At 40.1% G+C, this 25,055-nt stretch overlaps 1 protein-coding gene across 3 annotated transcripts in view; it reads right to left on the bottom strand.

Annotated features, from left to right (window-relative positions):
• PDE4A (phosphodiesterase 4A) overlaps positions 1-25,055 on the bottom strand; it is a 511,809-nt gene that overhangs the window by 70,120 nt on the left and 416,634 nt on the right. The window contains exon 1 of one of the 3 annotated variants that reach the window (XM_026711305.2): positions 22,036-22,574. The exons of the other annotated variants lie outside the window; for them this stretch is intronic. Coding sequence (XP_026567090.1) covers positions 22,036-22,172 — 137 coding nt within the window. The 5' untranslated portion in view covers positions 22,173-22,574. Of the gene's footprint in view, positions 1-22,035; positions 22,575-25,055 lie in introns of those variants that run through there. 3 annotated transcript variants of the gene reach the window in all.

Here is a 25,055-nt window from a genome sequence, read left to right as displayed (position 1 = left end):
GGGATTTTAGCCATTTCTCATGACCATAAGGCCAGTGGCTTTTATAACTTAGAGGCAGGATCTCTGAAGCGCATAGATACAGATGTGAGTGTTCCTTCAAATGGCTTCTCCCCACATTATTTAATGTTTCAAAGATGAGGCAAGTAGGAAATGGTGCAAATACTTTGGAGAGAGTAAGGCCCATGAAATACTGGTGGTGCTACTTTTGAATATATACGTACATGCATAATTTGTATGTTGCACAATGATACATACTTAGCCAAGACTAAAACTCACTGAGTTCAATATTACTACATGTAAGTAAACTTTCCCAGGATTAGAAACTATGGTTCCAGACTTAGGGACCTTTGTTTCAGAACAACTATCTCGCCTCTAGGGGGCAGGCCTGCCCTATCCATGCTGGCAGAGGAAGCCTGCTGTAGATCCCACCAGTCAAGAAATGTTGGCGGATGGTGTCCAGGAAAACCGCCTTCTCTGCTGTGGCCATGGTGCTTTGTAACATCTTGCCCCTAAGGTCAGACTGGCTCCCACCCTCCTGTCCTTCTGTAAGAGCCTGAAGACCTGGCTGTGCCAGTTGGCCTGGGGCTCCAAGAGGAAGTACCTGAAGGCTGGAGATGGTTGATGGACTAATAGCAGATCCCACCTCTCTCCTGAGCATCTTGCTTCTTCCCCCTTTAATTATAATTTTGTATTCTTATTGTTTTGATTTTATTCTTTTAATGTAAGTTATCCAGAGTCACCTTGTGGCAAGATGGGGGGGAAGGGGTCAATAAATTGAATGAAGGGATGGATGAATAAAAATATAAGTAATGAATTTGCTCCAAAGTAAATGCTGGCGATACCACGGCGACTCATTCCATCTCCAGCATTTGGGCAAGGTTTCTAGGCTCAGGGTTTTTCTTTTTTCCTTGGTAGGATTGACATCTAGTGGCCTTACACAAAGAGAGAGAACCTTTCCATTGCATTTGGGATTCTAACCACTTATGAACACAGAATTTCTGTCCACCAATCATACTAGGCAAGAAATATATGAGGCCACTTCTGTTCTGTCTTACAGCTATGTTTTACTATGAGTTTCAAGACTAGATAATTGGTATGAGACTCTTGTCTAAACAGCCTCATCATCCAAGTTCCCTCTTTGTGTCTAGATGACAGAGGTGGACCATACATTTCAATAATGGAAGGTTCAAGTTACTGGCATAATTCGCTTCTGAAATCAGCAGAGGACCCAAGACATCTACATACAAAAATAACAAAGAATTTGGCAAGCAGAAAAGGGCCTTTAGGGGTATGAAAATAAGGGTGGTGCTTTAGGGAAATTATCTTAGGGTGGAGAATTAGGGCAGGTAATATTAAAAGCATTGGAGGTGTTGGATTCTTTTACTATATCTAGTGGGGTGAATTTTTATTTTTATTAATTATTATTTTTAAAACAGCCCAAAAGCTGAAACTGGATCAGTCTGTATTTTGCCTTAACATTCCACTAGATTTTCTTCAATACATTTGTTTACAGCACTTTGCTTTTCCTCTGCTTTTCCAATATTGCTGATAATGAACAACAAAATGTAATCGAAGAACACATGAACTGTAAACTACGTTATATAAGTATTAAGTGAGATTGTATTCATTTGCTTGCTGACTTGTCATTCCAGGATGGAAGCAAGTGTGGCATAAAAGAGATAAAGAGAGCAGTATACTATGTGCCCAATTTCAAACCTTTTTCAGACATTGGTGCTTAGATTGTAGCCTAAATCTAGAACCCAATAAAAAGATTAAAACAATTTCTCCAAGTAAATATTTTAGGACTAAGAAAGAAAATCCCTTATTGCATTCAGTTTTGATGTTACTGAACTACATCTCCCAGCAGATCAAACTGGCAAAATCAAAAGGGGAAGGCTGATAATTACGATTCACAGCAGTGACTGGCGAGCACTGTGCTCTATGGGCAGAATATAAGGTAGTTTTTGTACAGGTAGTCCTCGACTTATGACCATAATTGGGAGGAGAATTTCTGTTGCTAAGCAAGGTGGTTGTGAAGTGAGTGATGCCCAACTTTATAATTTCTTTTGCTGCAGTTGTTAAGCAACAATTCATTGCAGTTGTTAAATTAATCCCATTTCCCCCATTGATAGAAAGCCAGCTAGGAAGGTCACAAATGATGATCACATGATTCTGGGATGTTGCAACAATTGTAGATATATGGCAAGCTGCCAAGCCCCTGAATTTTGAACACATGACCATGGAGATGCTGTGATGGTCATAAATGTGAAGACCAGTCATAAGTCACTTTTTTATTGCTGTTATAATTGCTGTAATTGGCTAAGCCAATGGTTGTAGGTCAAGAACTATTTGTATGTTAATGTGAGTCTCCCCACCCAACTCTCCGCTTAGCTACATGGATTGTCCATAGCTCAATATGATTTGGAATATTAAAATCCAGTGTCTCTTTATAAGAAAATCCAACAAAACAACAAGAGTCCTCTTTGAGGGCGATGGGAGGGAAAGAAAGAAAGAAAGAAAGAAAGAAGGAAGGAAGGAAGGAAGGAAGGAAGGAAGGAAGGAAGGAAGGAAGGAAGGAAGAAGGAAGGAAGGAAGGAAGGAAGGAAGGAAGGAAGGAAGGAAAGAAAGAAAGAAAGAAAGAAAGAAAGAAAGAAAGAAAGAAAGAAAGAAAGAAAGAAAGAAAGAAAGAAAAGAATTTAACATACAAAGCTAAAGTATACAAAGAATAATTGCAGGAATTGGGTATATCTAGTCTAGTGAAAAGAAGGACCAGGAGTGACAAGACAGCAGTTTTCCAATACTTGAAGGGCTGCCACAAGGAACAGGAGCCAACTTATTTACCAAAGCACCAGAAGACAAGACAAGACACAATGGATGGAAACTAATCAAGGAGAAAAGCAATCCAGAACTAAGAACAATTAATCAACGGAACGGGTTACCTTCAGAAGTTGGGGTGCCCCATCACTGGAGGTTTTTAAGAGACTGGACAGCCATTTATCAGAAATAGTATAGATCTCCTGTGAGAGCAGGGGATTAGACTAGATGACCTCCAAGGTGTCTTTCAACTTTGTTACTGTTATTGTTACTGAATCACTATTGGTTGAATGTCCAGCAAGCTTCTGGTGAACTGAAAGTGTGCTAGCCACAATGCTAATAATGATATGCCTCCCATGATTAAAGTAATCACATCTGAAGACACATAGTCCAAGAAAACTTGAATAATAGGCTAGGTGAACCAGATGTTAGACTCAACTTTAAATATTCCTTAAGCCAGGCATAGGAAACGTGTGGACATTTAAATGTTCCTGAAGTACAACACTTCAACCTCAGGCAAATTGGGCACCGATGAGCTATGCTACAATTCAGCTCTATCTTGGAGGCCTCAAATTCTCCAGGACTGACTAGGAGTGACTGAAAGTACATGCTAGTTATGGAAATATTTGCCATGAAACGCCACATGTAGCTTTCTAAAGCTCCTTACCAGATGTGCAGCCCCCGGATATGTAGGATTTCTACATTAGTCACAGCACTTACTGAGCATGCGGCATTGATGGTGAGAGAAACAAAACTTGTTAAACCGGGAAAGATCACATAGATGGGAGATTCCCCCTATGTGGAATTACTGTGAGTAAGAACATCTGTACTGGAAGATGATTGGCTAGTCACAATCATCCTGGGTTAATAAGCATTGAATGTGGTTTATTCTCATTTCTAGAATTCACAGAAAGTAATTTCTGTCCTGGTTTACTTATATTCACAAAACAATTTTTTTAAATGTAAGATCACTGATTCTGTGGTGGTATCCTCCAAAAATGGGAAATGAATAAAGCCAAGATGTTGACTACAAATCCACAGCAACTTCTCTCTCTGTTTCCAATCAAAATGGGTGCGGTTATTTCTTGGAAGCTTTGTGATATGGAGAGGTTCTTCACTCATAGAGTTCACGTAAGATTAGGCATCAAAGTCGATTGTCACTTTTGCAACTGGGCTGCACAGAGAGATGGGCCCAGAGGAGCTCCAGTCCAAAGTGGCAGAGCAAAGGAGAAAAAGGAAGGCTGGTGCAGAGACATCATCAGCGCTAAAACTTTACAAAGCTCCTTAAATCAACAGCCAGACATACATATTTGAAAACTAATCCAAGGGAAGCATTTTTTTAACATGCTATCCAGAGATTTTTAGTGCAAGGAGAGATAATAAAGCTATTGTGTTTTTCTTTAGCTTGCTGTCCTTCATTTACAAAAACAGCTTCTTCATCCATAAACTGTACTACGTTGAGGTTCTGCGCACTATCGCCAAGTTGGAAACTCAAGATAGAACTAAATTCAGAGTCACTTCATACATGATGAAGAAGCAAGACAATTAGTCTAAATAAGTGATCCAATAAGTGTCTGAATGAGATTCGTATTTCTGCAAACAAATTTGATAAATTCACATTTTTAAAGATATGCTTAGAAATATCAAAAAAATAAATAAAAATAAAATAAAGTCCTTGTTGCAGGGCAAGGAAATCAGAACGGTGGACACCTCCCAACCTATGGCATTTGCAAAAAAGAAAAAGAAAAATAAGAGAAAGGGCAAAAAAGACAGAGAAAGAAGTCTTGGGATCTCAGCCAAGAAGAAAAGATCAGGACAGGGTTAGGGCAGTGTTTCCCCATCTGGCATTCTCTGGAGGTGTTATGACCAAATCTTGAAAATGGATGCCGCAACTGAAGACTGTAACCATTTTACACAATGGTTGGGAGAACAAGTGAAATCAATAGGAATAAAAGGCCAGAATTCCTGCGTTTAAAACCCTGCTTTGGTGGGAAACAATGCCTAGCCATTTTTACTGGAACAGTACAGGCCAGCAGTCCCCAACCTGCTGAAGGTGCCGAAGAACTGGTTCTGCCAGCAGGCTTGGGGAACCTTAAATGGCTCATATGACGTGTTGTCGGCGGGGAAGGGGGTTTGTTTTATTATATTATTTTATTAATTTTATTAATTTGTTATATGATTCTCTCTTTTGTTCATTTTGTTGTTTTTATACGATGTTTTTAAATTCTTGTAAGCCGCTTTGAGTCGCCATGTGCAGGTAGGCAGCAATATACATCTCCTAAAGAAATAAATAAAGCTTTCTGGCTCTCCAGATCAACAGCTCCGGCAGGGGTGCTGGCAGGGGGAGGGGGGGAGGAAGGGGCTGGTATCACATGTGCAAATGGAGCTTTGCGTGTTTTCCCACCTCTTGTGCAACCCAGTTTCCAATGGATCACAGACCAGTACTGGTCCGAAGACCAGGAACAAGGGACCCCTGATATAGGCAACCGAGGTTCTAAGCTATGAATATTCTCCATATGAGCTTCCTCTAAGTCACAACCCTGCCCCCACTCCCCATAATCCATAAACCTCTGAAGGTGCACTTCAGATCTGAGAATTACTCAGGCCTACCTTAGAAGGTTACTATGAAGATTCAAATAGAAATCAGCAAGATTGCTTACGGCAGAGATGTCAAACTCGATTTCATTGAGGGCCGCATCGGGGTTGTATTTGACCTTGGGGGGGCAGGGGGGGGGCGTGGCCAGGATGGGCATGGGCAGCTCAACCTCACTCATGTCAGGAGCACCTGTGGTAGTCCGAGCACTTTGCCAGTGAAAACGGGCTACTGAGCTCTATTTTCAGCTGTGACGGCTTTCTGAAACCCCCTGCCCACAAAAATGGAGCTTGGGAGAGATGCCCACGGTCCTCCCAAAGTCCATTTTCACTGGCAGAGGCACCGAGGGCCAGTCCTTTACTGTTCCCAGGTTGGCCCCATGGGCCAGATCTGAGCACTCCATGGGCTGGATCGGGTTCCTGGGCCTTGAGTTTGACACCTCTGCCTTACAGTTTAAGATCCCTTTCATGTAATCAGCAGATCCGGCTCTGAAAAGACTGGTGAAATCCTAACATGTTCCTTTCCTGACCTATTTGAGTTGGGAAATACTATACTTTATAATGTAAACCCAACAGAAGGCATATGTCATAAAAAACAAACAAAGACCTCCCCCAACCACCATAAGTGATGTGGATCTATCTGATTTGCAACTTCCTCAATATATTAAATACATCCCTTGGCTACCAAAGAGTGCTCACCCTGGATTAAAAAGAAAAGAACTGCTTAGTTGCAATACAAAAGAAGTGGTAAACTTCCCTGCACTGCACTTTCGTAGAACGTGGGCAATGGCTCTTGAGTTTCCTATCTCTACTTTCTCCAACTAGAAGTGCCCATAGTGGATCTCAATTCTTACATTATTTCAAAGACTTGAGAAGAGAAGCTGTTCAAAGAGTAATGCATGAGTAATTGACCCTGTGATGCTCAAGGCCTCCCCTCAGAGAGCAATTAGTTAGTGGGTCCCTTGGTAGAGACACCAGCAACATGATTAGCTTCCAAATAGGCTTAGTGTGCAAACACACATAGCTTTCACATTCAACCAAGAAATCTTCAATCCATTACTGAGAACTGAGCATTTATCAGATAGCTCTCCTATAAAAAAAGTCCACCTGCCCCAAGCTAGTGCCTTTTGAAAGTCCAGAAATTGCTGTCCCATTACCATCAGACAGGAAGGTCACTGTAATGGGAAATGAATCTTTAGAGTACCTATCATATTCAGAAACTGCTGAAACAAACTAGCCAGTTTCTGCAAATAAACAGCTGTTCCCATTATGATGTTCCCAGCATTTAATCCAAAGCAAATACATTTTTAAGGAAATTTGGAAAACAAATTAACCAATTAGAGAAAAGTTATACCGAGAGAGGAAGAATGGTGCTTTGGTTCTTAAATGTCTAGATGGAGAGTGAATCTATGCCCAACACTGGCATAGGGATAAGCACTCAGTGACTGTATTCATATATTGCCAATCCATGGTTTGACCATGTTCCTTCACTAAAGCTAGGCTGGAGGGGGTCACCCATAACGCTGTCACAATTAATTATTTGCAAGCCTTAATAGCTGGGTTTACCTATCACACTGAATCAGAAATAAGCATTAGACTTGCTCTGTAACATGATGTATCAGCCCAACCAGTGTGCCAGAAACCAGAAGCAAGGCTATACATGTGAAAGGAAGAGAGAGAGAGAGAGACATAGGAGCATCACCAAGTCAGTGTTTACTGCATATGTCGGTGCTGGAATAAGACAAAATTGCCTGAGCAGAAAGTTATTAATCCTGAATAATTGTACGTATGAGTATCAACAGTGCAGCTGGGAGTTAAGAGTGCCAGTTAATGAACGCTGCCTAATGAGTACACTGGACATTCTTCAAAATGACAAATAAATCTTCACCAAAGGACAAGTGGAAAGTTGTCCCAATAGATTGCAAGACACCATATCCTTCTGGGCAGCTTTTGATGCTGCCGCCTGCTTGGCAGAATAATACCCTAGTGGTTAATTAAAAAAACATATATTCTCTGCCTGGGGAGTTATGTTACAGAACAGGAGATGTTCTTCAAAATAAGTGTTACACCGTGGCAAATCTCCACTGCAAATGTATGGCAAGTAGATCAGTCAACAATCTGCTGGAGCCCTCTGAGTCCAACATTCAAAAAGCAAGAAGGATCACAATGAGCAACACAGGCTGAACCCAGCACTGAAAGGTCTGAGTTGTGCTTTCTAGCTGCCAATGCCGCAGCCAAACTATGCAGTTTGGCAGAATCAGACTAGGAAGGCGACAACCATATAAATTTCAATGCATGACTCAAAGGAAGAATTGAGGATATCTTATTTCCTTCTTCTTTCAGTTACGCTTATTTCTCTTTCGATGGTAAATAGGGCTGACAGATGTTTACTGAGCAAACAATACGTTGGAAAAAAAAATCTGAAACCTCACTCCGCGTCATCAATTCCCTTTATTGTACAAGCCAGCTCAAGCAATAGGCAAGCAATGCCCTTCCATCTAGTCACTCATCCATGTGGGGATTTCAGATGATTTATTCTAAGCGCAAACATTTGTCCACAACTGGTAGGTTAGGAAAAACTTTCAGAAAGTCATAATATTGGTGGCATTGCTACGTAGAAATCCTTGACAAAACATTAAAGAAATTCACGTTTGTTTTAAATATCAGCTTCAGGGTTTCCGTTTAGGTTTGATGGATAAAGAACTTTAAGGAAAATTTGGAACTTTGTTATTATACATGTTGACAGTGGTGAGAATGTTATATGCACAAAAATGGAAAGACACACAATGGAAGGCAGGGGGATGTAAAGGTGAAGGTATCAACAGAGATGGGGAAACAGACTGCTTTATTGAAAGAGACAAATTTATCTAGTTTTCTTTCTACTTGGAAAGTGTTTCTGGCCATTTTGCCTGAAACTGAAAAAAATGAAACCTTGATTTTAGATTTTGATGATTACAGTGATTTTGTTATTATATTGAAATGTTGTGAAATGTAAGGCAAAAGGTTGAGATTGTAATTTTTTTTGTATTTTTACTGCCCTCAAAAAAATTGGAAATCATTTTTCTACTCTCTCTTTGCACTTCTCTCTTTCTCTTAGTTTTCTAACTATTTCCCCTGTATTTTTATCTTACAATTAATCTTAATAAAATTTATATGAAAACCCCCAATGAGCTTCAAAACTAAAAATGTTCAAAATTTCTAATAAGAAAATCCTTGGCTGACAGCAGGTGACAAAACCACGAATCTTCAGCATGTAAAGTAATGTATTCTACATTAAGTGCCAGTTGAGGGCTCAATGTTGAATGTAAAAAATAAAATTAAATACCCAAACAGATCAACAGATCACCACTGTTAAATCCAAATGGCACCGTTAAAGAGTTTTAGGGTAATGTTTTTTCAATCATTGAACTTGGGCCATTCTGTATAGCCCAAGCTTGCCACTGACCTAAGGCTGATGAGATGGCCCATAAAAAGTTTAAAATGACTTTTAAAACTATTTAAGTCCTTTTTTCAAGGCTGCAGTTATGGGGAGGAGGGTCAGACCGTCCACTTACTCTAGCCATTTAATTTAGGAGCTCGGAGAAGGTTCTAGTTTTTTTAATTTATGGAAAGAAAAATATTTCCATTTCCAGCCACTTAGCAAATAGAAAGACTCTAGTCTGAATGGGAACATTTGTTGCTCAATCTATGGAATAATATGTTACTGAAACAACGTTCTAGAGACCGTAGGTTTCCCCCTTCCCCCAACCACTGAGTGTGCTTTAAAAGAGATTTTGCAGCTGGCTTCTATGCTTATCCCACTTTCATCTCTTTTAAGCAGGTTTGGCAAACATCTGTACCTTTCCCCAAGGCTGTCAGATCAAAGGAGCTAAAAACCACCACAGGGAGGTAATGCCCTTCTCCTGCCACTTTCAATACCTTAAAACCTTTAGCCATCTCTCTTTCTAACTTTGTTTTTAGGTTTTGCGCTGCCTTTGCAGGGCTGTGTTCCCTGACTTCTGTTCCTCATTGGTGAGAGGCCAACTCATTAATGGGAGACCACAGAGAATTGAGACAACGGCCCCATCTGAGTGCGTCATCAATTCTCCTGGGCATCATCCAAGTGGAATCAGAGCTCCATTCTCATGTGGCTGAGATGTCCAGCCTCATGCTTGCCTCATGCTTACTCCAGTTTGGATCCATGCTTGCTGAAAGCATCCAGAAAAGATTCCCTCAAGTTGCTCAGAGCAGGAGAATGAAAAATAAAGAATTCAGGACGGAGCTTCTGAAGATGGGAAAAGTCTCCAAGATGGGATGCAGCGTCACACAGCAGGCTACCTCCCCAGAACTTAAATATAGCTTCTCTTCTCTGGTTTCCTCCCTGACATTTCTCAGTCCAGCCCAGCTAAGCAGGCAACACTCTAATGACAGCTCTCTCTAAACTTGTCAGAGGGGCTTGCCAAGGAAAATGGATGGAAAAGAAAAAGGGAAGAGAGACTGTAGCAATTGGATTCAGGAAACTGTGGAAAGAAATCTCCATTCTCTTATTAACATAGAGATGGTGTATTTATTCAGAAATTAGATATGCGGAGCTCAGCTGGACTCATCCTGTAGCAAGCATGGAGTGTAAACCTGAGGCTTTATGGAATTTTTCAGCTGGAAAGTAGTTAAGAATCTTGCAATGGAAATTAAACCGTAATGGCATAAGCCACATGGGCACAAATCTATGTAAGAAGGAAAATTAGCTCTTGTTAACAGAGTATTGAGGGAGTCTCAGGCAGGAACTGGTCTACATCATCACAAATGGAAACTAGGGAAACTGGACAATGAGCAAAGCAATGAGTAAAATCCACCAAGAGTTTTTTTTTTAATGCACCAAACTCATAAATAGGTTTATTGACATGTATTACTTGCATTTCCACAACTTCCTTCATTTTTTTAGGTTTGTGCATGAGAAGTTTAGCACTGACCACAGAGCATATTATATACATTCAACTAGAACACCTTCAAGATGTGGAAGGAAAGCAAGATCAGAAGAACAGACCCAAAGCAAATTTAATCTCCAATCCTCACTCCGCCCTTCCTTCTTAAATATCCCAATATGTAAACTTCAATTCCCAGACTTCTCAACAATGGGTACTCCAGACATCTGCAAGGTTACTGAATTTAATTTAGATTTAATCATGAGAAGACTACGCAAGGAATAAATGTTCCACAGATCCTTCCATGATTTACAGCTGATGGAACAAAATCTCCAAGTTTAGGATATATGATTGGTTGTTGTTGTTGTTTTGCTTGCTTAGGTTTCAGGCATCTATTGTGTTCTTTTGTTCTCCTGCTTAGAAAATGGAAAACTATTCCGCACCTGGGCATATATGCTTTTTGTGCTCAGCATTTTGCCCAGTTTACAAAATTGCATCTACAGGAGTGGGTTCTTGACATATAAATTTATTTGTCAAGCACCACACAGGCTTCCTATAGTAAATTAACTGCATACACAAATGGGGGCTTGCTTGTGCTGTTCAAAAAGTTGAAATCAGTATCAGACATTTCTTTAAGAAAACCCACAGACAATGGGGCCCAGCATGGCGTGGGAGGATCGAATTCTCACAGCCCATCCAGTTATATAGAGCAGCCTTAACTCTTCACTTTCAGGGTCTGAAGAACGAATAGTGCTGCAGATTAATGCAGGAATCTGAAAAGCATGGTCCTATAAATCTAATTAGGGAAGAGGCCAATATAAATGGCAGGCTTAGTTAAAGTGCTGACTCAGAAACCATATAAGGATAAGGTGAGCTAAGTTTAGTAATGGTGGCAGTTTTTTTGGTTTTAATATTTTTATTGTACATGGATGTGGTTTTATCTCCTGATTAAGGCACCATGGTATAACATGGGTGGCTGTATACATGTTTTATGTAAATAAATAAAAAACAGGAGACACTGAGTTCAAGTCCTGTCTTAGGCAAGAAAGCCAGTTGGGTGAATTTGGGCCAGTAATTCTCTTTCAGCTCAGCTCACCTCACCACATATTTACGTGGCAAAAATAAGAGGAGGAAGGAGTGTTAGGTATGTTTGCTTCCTGAGTTATATATTAAAAAGTCAGGATATAATAATAATAATTATTCTCTGTTCACAACAATGTAAAGTTATAGCTACCAGTTCTTTAGCTGGTGTTGGCCTTCATATGTATCAAGTTCTTCCCCCAAACCTAGGATGTTGTATTGGCATAGTATCTGTGTGGATTGAAGCAGTGTGGCCTTTTGCAATTGACAGATGGAAATTTTGTCAATGCGCAGATTTACTAAGTGACATTCAAGATTTTTTGGTATGGCAATCAGTGTCTGTCTGTCTGTTGGTCTATCTATCTATCTATCTATCTATCTATCTATCTATCTATCTATCTATCTATGAATGCATATACATGTACACACACACACAACTTCAAGTTAAATGTCAAAGAAGAAAAGCATGCATTGAGTGATTATTAAAATATAGCCAAGAACAACAATTAATGCAAATTAAAATTGGAATTTATTATATGTATAGTGAATATCAAAATAATGTAATTAAAAACTTGCACAGAATGCTGCAAGGAAAAGAATTACATAATCAATTTCTACAAAAGATTGAGGGGAAAGTGGATAAAGATAAAACCTGACCATGGCTTACAACTGGAACAATATTTTTATTTTTTTTGAAAACTTGATCTTGGCTATGCAAGATCAAAAATTTGAACTAATACAATCAAGTCCAGAATTGAAAAATCATCATATGATTCAAACTGAAGATTGTGCAAAGAGACAGAAGAAACAGTAGATCATGTACTCAGCTTGTGAAAGAAGATTGCACAAGCTGAATATAAATGATGACATAATATAGTCGCCAAAATGATTCACCAGAATATCTATAAAAATTAGCATGTACCACTAATAAAAAATTGGTGACAACATATAGTTGAAAAAATAGTCAAAAATGATCAAGTTAAAGTATGTAGGATTTCCAAATACACAGTGATAAACACCAAACACACCAAATACAACTCTGGTTGAAAAGAAGAAAGTGTGGAAAATTGATGTGGCAATATAAGGAGAAAGTAGAATATAAAATAAATGGAGAAAATCACGAAGTATCAAGGTCTGAACTCTGAAACTGAAAGATTATGGCATAAACCACCTGAGGTGGATCTCAGTGGTTACTGGCACCTACGGTGCCATACCAAAAAATCTTGAGCAGCAATTTAAAAAATAGTGCACTGACAATATCAATTACAAAAAGCCACACTACTTGGATTCACACATATATCACACCAATACATTGCAATATCCTAGATCTTTTAGAAGAACTTGGTGCATACGAACTTGGTCCAGTACCAACTAAAGCTACTTGGTCCAGCAGTACCAGCTGAATTGGCAGCTGTGATTTCATGGTTGCATGGATATGATATAATAAATAAATATAAACATAATTTCTTTGCTTTCAATCTTCATATATTTGTGCACTTTTCTTCTAGTAATTCCAAATAAACAGTTGTTGGCCTGGTTGCTCAGCCAACATTCCTGAGTTGTGTAGTCTACTTGTCACCAAATGTCCAAGAATACCAATGCCTAGCATTGTTCTTTTTGTCCGGTGACAACTAATCTGGTATAGGTAAAATGGCATGACAAAATAACAACAATGGTGCATTGGAATATCTGCAAAAAAGTTCCATTTATCTTCAAGCAGAACTGTTGGGACCACAAAATAAACAAAGGAATAAAAATGAAGAAGCTAAAGTGCTTTGGGATTTTAGAATCCAAACAAAATAGTGCCTGACACATAAACACCCCACACTTAACAACTGAGATAAGAAAGACAAAAAAATTACATGGAAAGGACATAATAAAGGAAAAGGAGATGGATATTAAATTCACAAATAACAAAAGAAAAAGAATATATTTCAAGAATTAAAAATGAGTTAGAAATGTTCTTTAAGGTTAATTTAAAACAACATACTAGTTTACAAAATTTATGGGACACTACAAAGGCCTTCATGAGAGGCATATCAATAGCCTATATAGCTAAGAAAAATAAAGAAAAATGGAAGAAACAGAATGAATTACAAGAAAGGATTAAAAAAATTGAATATGAACTCCAAAAAGACCCCCAAAATATGGAAGCTAAGAAAGAAATGGGGATGATTAGATATGAACTAAATTTGATAGATATTGAGGAAAATGCATGTAACTTAAAAACTCTTAAACATAATTTCTTTGAACCAGCAAATAAACCAGGAAGGTGGTTATCCCATAAATTAACAACAGAGAAAGAGAAAAGATTAATTCAGCAACTTAAGGATGAGGAAGGGGCAGTGTATTATCAATCAGATGGAGGAGAAAAAGAGAATTGCACAAAGGTATTTTGGCAAGCTCTATAAGCAAGAAGAAGTTATGGAAGAAAACATCAGATACTACTTGGAGGGAAATAGTCTGAGCCCAATCTCGGAAGAAAACAGAGAAATACTTAATAAAGAAATTACGCTAACAGAATTACAAAAGGCGATACAAAAACAAAAAAATAATAAAACACCAGGTCCGGTTGGTCTACCAGGCGAACTATATAAAATTTTATCTGAAATATTTGAACCAATATTACTGGAACTATATAATGAGGCATTCACGCAAGCTAGACTTCCGAGATCCTGGTCCAAGGCATACATCTCCTTAATTGCAAAAGATGGCACCGATCAACAACTAATTACAAACTATAGGCCAATCTCATTGCTAAATACAGATTGTAAGATATTTATGACAATATTGGCAGAAAGAATGAAACCAATTTTGAGTGAACTTATACATACAGTCTAGAATGTTTTCCTGCCAAATAGACAAATTAAAAACAATATTAGGACAGTACTAAATTCGATTGAATACTACGAAGCTCACCCAGAAAAACAGGCAGCCTTAATTTTCTTAGATGTGCAAAAAGCATTCGATAATCTTAAATGGAAATTCATGTTATATCAAATTAAAAAGTTGAATTTTGGTACTAATATAGAAAAAACATTACAAGATATATACTCAAATCAAAAACAAGTGTATTATTAAATGGAGATCGCACTGAAGATTTTGAAATTGCAAAAGGAGTGAGACAAGGGTGTCCATTATCGCCTCTGTTATTTATCTTGTCTTGTTGCTAGCTACAACCAGGCAAAATCCAGAGATTCATGGAATTAAAATTAGAAATGAGGAATATAAAGTTCAGGCATTTGCCGATGATTTGGTATTTATAATGGAAGATCCATTGAATTCAGGACCAATATTGTTGCAACAAATAGAAAAATTTGGGAAAGTGTCAGGACTTAAAATAAATAAAACTAAAACTAAAATGATAGTCAAAAACTGTACAACAAAACAGAAAGTAGAATTAGAAAATATAATGGGACTGCAAATAGTAAAAAAGGTGAAATACCTGGAAATTTGGATATCACCCAGATGCTCATCACTAAAAGAGGACAATTACGTTAATCTGATTAAGCAAATCAGAAAAGAATTGGAATTATGGGCCAAATTGAAACTGTCTATATTATGGAGAATAGCAACGCTGAAAATGAATACTCTACCAAAACTAATATATTTATTCCAAATGATCCCAATTAAATTAGGGAAATGTTTCTTTATAGAACTAAATAAAATGACATCCAAGTTTGTCTGGTTGGGCAAGTGGCCACGTATCAAAATGAAATTATTACAAGATGATAGGAGCAGAGGCGGTCTTGGACTACCAGAATGGGAGCTTTATTACCAAGCAGCAGTTTTGAGTTGGATTAAGGATTGGGTTAAATTAAGAGACAAGACAATCTTAACATTAGAAGGATATGACCTCCTGATAGGTTGGCATGCATTTTTGTGAGATAACAAAAGTAATGTACATACTTATTTCAATTAATAAGAGATTCATTGATTACAACTTGGAAAAAAAATCAAAGGCAAACACTATATGGAAATCCCATGATGGCTGTCAACCATGGAAGCCATAATCCATCCAAATAGATTAGACCTAAGGAAAATGGTAAGCTATGAAGAATTATTAGATAGTCAAGGGAAATTAAAATCAAACCAAGAACTGAAGGAAAATGGAATCATAATCGACTGGTGGCCATATTTGCAAATTCAAAATAAATATAAAAAAGATTTAAAAGATTTTGGATTTGACAAAGGGCAGAACCAATTAGATAAAATATTAATGGGACCGGAACAAAAAACTTATAACTAAACAATACAAATATTTATTAGATTTCAAAATGGAAGAGGAAATAGTCAAAAGCACAATGATTGCATGGGCACAGAATTCTGGATACACTATAGAATTAGAGGAATGGGAGAAAATATGGAGCATAAATTATAAATTAATGGTATCTGCAGCATACAAAGAAAATATGTACAAAATGTTTTAGAGATGGTATTTAGCTCCAACGAGTTTGGCAAAAATTTATCCCAACATGAGTCCCAAATGTTGGAAATGTAAAAAAGCTGACGGTACATTTTATCACATGTGGTGGTTATGCCTGGAGGCCAGGACTTACTGGATTCAAATTAAAAATTGGTTACAAGAGATCACTGGGTATCAGTTTGAGCTCAGACCAGAAACCTTCCTTTTGGGAATAATCAAAGAAAGATTACCGAAAGAAGTAAAATACTTATTGTTACATATTACAACAGCCGCCAGAATAGCCTTTGCGCAGGTTTGGAAAACACCAAATACCCTTAATGAAGAACTAATAATACACAAAGTAACAGAAAGTGCTGAGATGAATATGCTAACAATGAAATTGAAAGAAAAAGACGACTCTGAATTCTTTTCAGTTTGGAATAATTGGTATAAATGGCTAATAAATGGAACTAAGAAGTGAGACCAAAATTATAATTGAAACAATCCTTAAGAAAGTAAAACAAAATTTTGTAGATTGTATAAAGATATAAGAATAGTAATTATAGTTAAAGCTATTATTCAGTAGTAGACAAATGTAACATAATGTATTATGATATTTAAACCAAAAACCTCTATAGATGCCAAGAACGTTGTTGATACCATGATGTTTTATGATGTAACAAAAGAAACTTAATTAAAATATATTTTTAAAAAAGAAAGAAAGACAAAAAAGTCTGGACAGTGGATACTGCAGTATCCAGAGATAGGAGAATGGAAGAAAAAGAACTGGAGAGAATCACAGAATACCAAAACCTGTAGAATGATCATAGCACAAGGAAGCAGAGAGAGTTCCCATAGTAATAGACATCTTGGGTAAATACCAAAACATCTGGAACACCACTTGAACACCATCAGCACAAAATCACCATCATTAAATTGCAAAAGGTGGCTTTACATGGAGCAGAGAACATCCTGCCCTCATACCTTTAATGCTTGTCTATTCTGGTCCTGGAGAAGGACTTGATAGGTGGATAAAAATGCCAAACTCAGTCCAAACATCTGGCTGATGATGTGATCAGCTACAATAATGATCAGGAGTCAGTGGAGGCCTTTATGAGAGGGGTAACTATTCCAGCAATAATTTGAAAACAGACGCTCCCCACTTAAGTAGACTCCTTGATGAATGCTGTGGTTAATTGTGTGTCTTCAAGTCAGTGTTGACTCCTGGCACCTGCATGGACTAGTGCTGCAGTTTTCTTGGCAAGATTTTTAGAAATGGTTTGCCTCCCTCTTAGAGCTGAGAGACAGCGACTGGCCCAAATGTCTTTGTGCCTAAGGTAGAAATGGAACACATTGCTTTCTGGTTTCCCACCTATTGCCTTAACCACTATGGCAAGTTGGCTCTCCCCATGAATAGTAGTGCTCTGCATATGCTGAGATCAGAGAGTCAAGAGGCCTCACTTGACTTCACTTCTGGTGACTTCAACGACATTCCATAATCATTTGGTTTGTTGTTTTTGTAACTTTCCCACAGCACTCACCAGGTTGGGCTTTGCATAGAGTTTTCCAGATCAGTCAAAGTGGCTAGGTGCTGTCATCTGCTATGATTACATTTGCCTAAAGTCTTGGCAAAAGCACCACTAGGAAAACAGGGATAATAGCTGTCAGGGTAGAGGACTGAAATTTTGCTCTTTGGTCTTTTTAACGGGAGGAGTAATATTTTATTTTGGGGTAGGGTTTTTCTGTACATCCACATAGTGCTTCCTGTACTCTTGATGTCTATGGGAACTATAGCAGCCATGACAACAATCACTGTTGGTGAGTTGGGCTGTTATATAAATTTGTTTAATAAATCAATTAATTATATCTGCTGCTGCCACAATGTGTGAGTGTGTGTGCGAGATGAAGTTTTATGGGTTTTATGTAATGGACTTTTAATGTTAAAAATTTCCCAGAGTCCTGTATATGAGTTGAGCGCCCATATAAATAGGTTTAATAAATAAATATGATTAATTGATTAATTATGCAGGTGTTTTTGTGTGTGTGTGTGTGTGTGTGTGTGTGTGTGTATATATGTTTTCTGAGGTTCTCGCGGGTATTTATATGTGGATCTTTGGTTGTTCGGGTTTTCTCCCGCGTAAGATTCGAAGTATCTAGGCAACGTTTCGATGAAGTCTCATTCATCATCTTCAGGCTTCTGTCTCCGGCTCTGTGCTTCTCAGAGTAATGTGAGATTGCAGCTGCTTCCTCCTTTTAACTGCCAGTGGGGTGGGACTTGATTGGGTGGGGGCTTGGCTGTGTTCTGATTGGGTGGGGGTGTGTTCTCATTGGTAGGGGGTTTGGCTGTGTTCTGATTGGTTGGGGGGTTAGCCGTGTTCTGATTGGTTGGAGGCGTGTTCTGTTCAGGTGGGGGCTTGGTTGTGCTCAGGTTAGTCTTAGTTGCTGGGGGATTTGAGCTGGTGAGTTGTGATCTTGCTGTTTGGCTTCGAGTTCGTGGTCCTTCTGCATCTTCATAGTGGGTGTCGGTTTGCTTCATGTATGGCTCAGAGGGGTTTGAAGTGGGTAGTGATGCAGCTGCCGTGCAGCTTCTGGTCCATGGTCGTGTCTCATCTTCTGAGTGGGTGGGAGTCTGTTTTCTACATGGAAGTGTGGAAGTGTGCATTCTGCACAAACAGAAAAATATCTACCATCCTAAGAAACCCCAAAGACAAAATCGAATTAGAAAACCAAGGAGTATACGAAATCCCCTGCACTGCCTGCCCTACCACATACATTGGACAAACTAACAGAAGAATAAGTGCACGCATTGAAGAACATAAGAACTCAATCAAAAAAGAAGAAACGACCTCTTCCCTGGTCCAACACCTCAAAGCCACAGGACATGAAATTGATTTTAAAAATACCAGAACTATCGCCAAAACCGAACACTTCAACAGCAGAATAATCAGAGAAGCCATAGAGATAGAAAAACGCCCACACAGCATGAACAAACGAGATGACACCTCCCGCCTTCCAGCCATTTGGAAACCTGCCCTCATGAACAGACGAGTACCTAACATGAAGAAGGACACCAGACCCACACCCATGAGAGCCACACAAGATGCCACCACCACACTTCCATGTAGAAAACAGACTCCCACCCACTCAGAAGATGAGACACGACCATGGACCAGAAGCTGCACGGCAGCTGCATCACTACCCACTTCAAACCCCTCCGAGCCATACATGAAGCAAACCGACACCCACTATGAAGATGCAGAAGGACCACGAACTCAAGCCAAACAGCAAGATCACAACTCACCAGCTCAAATCCCCAGCAACTAAGACTAACCTGAGCACAACCAAGCCCCCACCTGAACAGAACACGCCTCCAACCAATCAGAACACGGCTAACCCCCAACCAATCAGAACACAGCCAAACCCCTACCAATGAGAACACCCCCACCCAATCAGAACACAGCCAAGTCCCCACCCAATCAAGTCCCACCCCCACTGGCAGTTAAAAGGAGGAAGCAGCTGCAATCTCACATTACTCTGAGAAGCACAGAGCCGGAGACAGAAGCCTGAAGATGATGAATGAGACTTCATCGAAACGTTGCCTAGATACTTGAATCTTACGCGGGGAGAAAACCCGAACAACCAAAGATCCAAAGATCCATATATATATATATATATATATATATATATATATATATATATATATATATATATATATATATATATATATATATATATATATATATATATATATAATATTATATGTATATGTATATGTATATGTATATGTATATATATAATACTTTATTTGCAGTCACAGACCAAAACACAAGTACAACAAAAGAACATGGGAAAATTAATCATGAACAATTGGTCACCAAAAAGGGGAATTACGGCGTTCTCCTCTGATGATGACGGGTGTTGTAGTGCATGTAACTTGGCGATACATAGTTGAGGAAGCCTTAACTAAATGTTTACCATACCTGGTTTCTATAGGTCTCCAATTACAGCACATAAACATATCACAAGATAGAGATATGGTATATTCATATTCACAGATAGGGGACAAAATGCTTTTTGGATTCTGTTCAAATCCGATGCTGAAAGAGCTTTATAATTTTCTCTGAAGAACCAATCTTAAGAGACAGATACTAGATCAAAGAGACCACCTAAATCTTGTATTCTGTTCTGTTGTCTAGATCAGTGCCCCGCCACCACCTTTTGGGCACCAGGGACTGGTACCGTGGAAAAATAATTTTCCACAGATTGAGGGGGTGGCGGCATGGTTTCACATGGTATACCTAGATCCTGCCAGGTGCAGATGAAGCTTTGTTTGTGTGGCTTGATTCCTAATGGGCCGAGGACCCTTATTGGTCCTTATTGGCCTGGGAATTGGGGACTCCTGCTCTAAATCACAATTAAAACTCCACTTCTTGTATCCTCTCTGGCCACAGAGTGTGAGCTTGATTGTTTGCTTGGAGAAGTTTTATTACTCAACTAGGTAACATCATCGATGTGGTGAGTATGGGGCTTGTTCCCTATTTATATACATTCCTTTACCCTCCCAGTGTGGGTGGGAGTGTGGCTTTCTCTTTGGTAATAACTTGATTAGGGTATTGTTATCAGGAAGCAAACCCTACACTCATTAGCACTGAAGTGGTTAACCTAGCTGGGTAATGAAATATCTGCATGCAAACCATCAAGCTCAGAAAGCCCCAAGGACTCCAGAGGTCAACCCTAAGCTACAAATATTCTCTTCCATAAAGCCAAGACTGCAGGAATTCTGAGCTTATCTTTTCTGTGACCTCCTAATGTAACCCACTAAACCTCTTTCCTATCACACTAGCAAATCTCACATAAAAATGTTACAGAGACTTAATACTGTAACATAATGCCGGTACTAATTAAACATCCTAATTACATCTTATGCAAGGTAACAGACAAAAAAGAAAGTTGATGGGAAATTGCACATCTTTTCAAAAGCATAGTAAGAAAATGGAGGGAATCAGGAGGGAAGGATCAAGAGTGACCCCGAAGGCAAGCTATGACTGACCACTTGTGCTCAAGGCAGATACGACTTTCTCAAGAGGGACAGAGCCAGTCAGATCTTATGGCAGATGGTGACAGGCAGACCTTTTGGCACCTGGCCCAGAGATTTTCCTGCTCAATATGCACGCAAAAAATGGTAGTGCTTCACTGAGAAAGGCTTTATAGCAGCCACAAACACCGACAGATAAGTTCCTTTCCTCGCAAATGCTGTTTTTTCCAGCCAGGGCACAAGGAAGGAGGTCCAAGACCTCAATGGGTTTATTTCCAATGAATCTTGATAGCAGCCAAGTCTGAATGGGCATTTAGTGGCATGGAGGGCACCGGAGAACCTGCAACCCTCTAACCAGAATAAAAAGAATTTACTGTGTTTCTTCTTTGTTATCTATGTCACTTCTCAACATATGTTCCAGGTAACAACATACCAATCACGACATACAAAAAAGCAAAACAAAATAGCACAGCAATACAGGGAAGACACTCAGACAAGGACTCAGTTCTTTCTGCAGTTCAAGAGCTGATTGCCTTGCCCAGATGAGCAACACAAACTCATTTGGAAAGATAGTTTCCAAAATACCAATGAAAATGATTGTGTTCCAACAACGGTGCTTCACAACTCCACTTTTCAGGGTTCACTGAGCCCCAATAGAGACAACAATAGCTTGCTTTACAAGACCATAACTGAATCATGATTTATTCCCAGTGTCCTTTTGTAGCAAACACTAAATAAAAAGTAAGCACAACACGGTAAGCTAAGTGGGGCTGGATAGTTTATTCATTACATTTATAAACTGCTGCAATCCTGAAGGACTCTAGACAGTTGTGGTTGTACACAGCACTGCTTGAGACTGAGTTAGAATAGAAAACTTTGTTGGTGCCAGAAACAGCATTTAAATTCACAACGATCTGATCACGATCCCCAAGAAAGGAGACCAAATAGGTCTCAGTCCACTTCTTGTATCCTTCAGGCGAGGTGGCCCTATCCACCATACCCAGAACCTTACCCTTTGGGGAAGCAGGATAAATAAATAGAGCTTGAGGGAGGTGGGGAACGGAAGCTCTGCTCCCCCATCCCCTGGCCCAGGAAGCCAGCTGTCCGCAGATCCTGTCTGCACAAATATCTGCCACAACCCCACGACCCTCGCAAGCCGCACGACCGCAGCCTTCCTCCCGGAAACTCCCCAGGCTGAATTGACCCACCTCACCGACTTCGCCAACAGCCGGTGCCGCTTAATGTCTTCCTCGCTGAAGGAGAAATGCATGTCCACCTCGGCGGCACGTTGGTGAGCCGGCGGGAGCCCGAGGAACCGAGGCGGCGCGAAGGCCTTGGCTGGCATGAAAGAGCACGAGGGAGCAGCCACTCATGGAGGAAGAAAGGCGTCCCTGGAGAGTCGGTGCCGGAGCCCCCAGAAGTCGCCCGGGATCTCGGAGCGCCTGCTGCGGTCCCTGAAAATCCCCAACGCGCTCGCCAGCGCCCGGGACTTCAGGCTGGAGGAGGAGGAGGAGGAGGCGGCGGCGCTGGCCGTGGCGGTGACTGTGTTTGGGGCGGAGGGGGGCGGACCTGCGATCTAGAAAGCCCGGCGCCGGAGCGCAGGGTCCTGCTGAGGAATGCGGGAAAAGTGGCCAGAAGCGCAAGAGAGGGCGCGGGGCTCCAGGATCCCGGCAGGCGCAACCGTCTTTTTGCCTCCCGCGGGAAAAGTGTCCCCGTGCTCTCCTCCGAGGGGGTGCTCCGCAGAGAAAGTTGGTAAAGTCGGAAGACGGCGCGTGTTTTGCCTAGAGAGGCCCACCCCCTCCAACTTAAGCCTGGTATACCGGAAAAACGCGGTCGATAACCCCATAAATAGACCGTTGGTGAGAATGGACAGATTTCCTTGTTTCTACTTGGAAAGAAATCCCGTCGTGGAGCTCTTTTCCTTCGACCCAGATTCCACAGCCAACTGTTACAGCCAAGGCTGAATATGAAACATATCGGTTCCTTTTCTTTACTTAGTCTTTGATACCAGGCTTAAAATGCCAGATTTCACTGCTCTCTACTTAACGGTAGTAACTCCAATTCTCTCTATTTGGGTTTGGAAAAGAGGATCATATAGTCGTTCCTTCCTTTTTCTGCTGTATCCAACTTGACAATCAGGAAAATATGCATATTTCTAAGAATATAGACATTCTTAATAGTTTGCACTACACTAAATCAACCCTTCAGTGGTTCCATGTTATTTCTACCTGAGAGACCTCCCATCTGCTCTTCTCCAAATTAAGAAGGGTCTCTCAACGTTTTAAAACTGTCTAGCTTTGAAACTAAGATGGGGTCTGCCCATGGTGCTAGCAACCACATTGGCCTAGATGTGATATGTGGAACTTAACTAACAATAGCTTAGTAATGTGTGACTAGAAGCTGACTAGAGTATCGATCGTAGTCGAAAACCAATGTTGAAAATTAATGCACTGCAAATATCAAAGCTTTCCACAAATGATGGTGAGCATTCTGGCCATCTCTAGGGCTGTGCAGCATTTCAGAATGGAAACAGGGCACATAAATCTGTAGTACTTTATTTAAAGCAGCCACATCTTTTCCCAGGACTTGGCTGCTTTAAAAAGTTGCGGACAGATCCTTGCCTCTGCACAAAGCTCCAAAGCCTTATTAAGTACCCATTTAATTGCCATTAGTTAGCACAATAGCTACATTTTAATATACTGGTATATGCACAGTCAGAATACTGAAAGAGCAATAATTATGCATTTTTATTGTTATTTTATGCTTTAAAATATTACTGAGATTTATCTCACAGATAAAGAGGAAAAGACTTTATTTTAAAGTATGGTCTACAAATATTAAAAACAAAGAGGAGTGAGAACTTAGGCCATAATCTGTTTCCAGCATTAACTAGCCATACTGCTATGGGCAGTGTCTAGCTGAAAGGGAAAGCAGTGCCCTTAAGGCTTGGCATTCTGAATTCTACCATCTCCAAAAAGGAGAATCCCTGCATTGTTCAGTCCTTGTCCTCCAGAGATTTATCTTTTATAAAAGCCACTTAAGCCCATGGACAGTCTTGTAGCTGAGAGTTGGATGTGCTGCTTTCTATGTATGGAATCACAAACGTCATAATCAGTAAATGAAAACAATAGTTATAAATAAGCACCCAACTGTTGGCAGAGAGATGAAACTGCACATGTAATCCAGAATATCCTGGTGCAAAGGAAAAATCATCCTTGCCACAATGCTTTACGCATGTACTTTATGAAGGAAAAAAAACCCCAGAAAAACACATGGGAAAAACAGCAAATTAAGAAAAGGCATCAGAGAAAAAGAAAAGGAAGGAATGCCTCCTATTTTCCTGGGGTCAGGATCAAAATGCTCCAGTTCATGTTTTGAAACATACTTCCCTAATGACCCACCCACTTATTTACTGAAGGGTTACCACCAACTTCTTCCTCAAGAGGAACCCATCTGCCACAAGGTTCCCTCTGTGCCTCCGGTTGTGGAGGTGAGTAAATGGATGAGACTGGCCCTTACAGGGTTACTTTTACCCTACTGCCTTAGGACAAGGTGCACCTTTCTGTTACAACGGGGGACAAAAACACTAGATTCTTTTGCCTCCTCTTTGTCAAATCGCATCCTAGTGACACTTTGTTCTAACCAGCAAACCCCCTCCCCCCCAATCTGTGTAGTCAGAGGGAAGGAGGAGGGTGCCTCAGGCATCAATCATCCTACAGGGACAAATAAATGGAACCTGCCTGTTCAGGAAGCTTGGCTCCAAGTAAGAGACGCTGGAGATCCTCATGGCCTAACTATTACGTTTAATTCTGTTCAGTAACAGAAGCTGGAGATCTCCATCTTCTCTTAAGTTTTGTGAATATATATTTGGCTGGCTACATATATTTCAGCTACTGTGTGGACATTCAAACATTCCACCCGCATTCTAAAAAGACAGCGGACCCTGGTTCTACAAGTACCCTGTTTCTCCAACAATACGGCCTCCCCCAATAGGAAGTCCCAGCATGTTTTATAGGCATGAAATGAAATTAAGCCCCTCCCTGCAAATTAAGGCCTATATTAAAACATGCAAAATGGGGGGGAATGGTGGTGGTGGGGCTTGCCGTTAGGAAGTACTTTTGTTGCACACCTGGATATGCTGCTGCCTGCGTTGACCCTGATACAAAGTGCCCCACCAATGCTGAGGTCAACATCCAAGCCGTCGCTGCCCACCCAAAGATGCAAGGGG

This window comes from Pseudonaja textilis, chromosome 2 (genome assembly GCF_049901715.1).
Source record: "Pseudonaja textilis isolate UNSWEBS1 chromosome 2, rPseTex1.2, whole genome shotgun sequence".
NCBI classification, from domain to species: domain Eukaryota; kingdom Metazoa; phylum Chordata; class Lepidosauria; order Squamata; family Elapidae; genus Pseudonaja; species Pseudonaja textilis.
The sequence above is the reverse complement of the archived record's forward strand: the minus strand, read 5'-3'. Positions and strand labels throughout refer to the sequence as shown.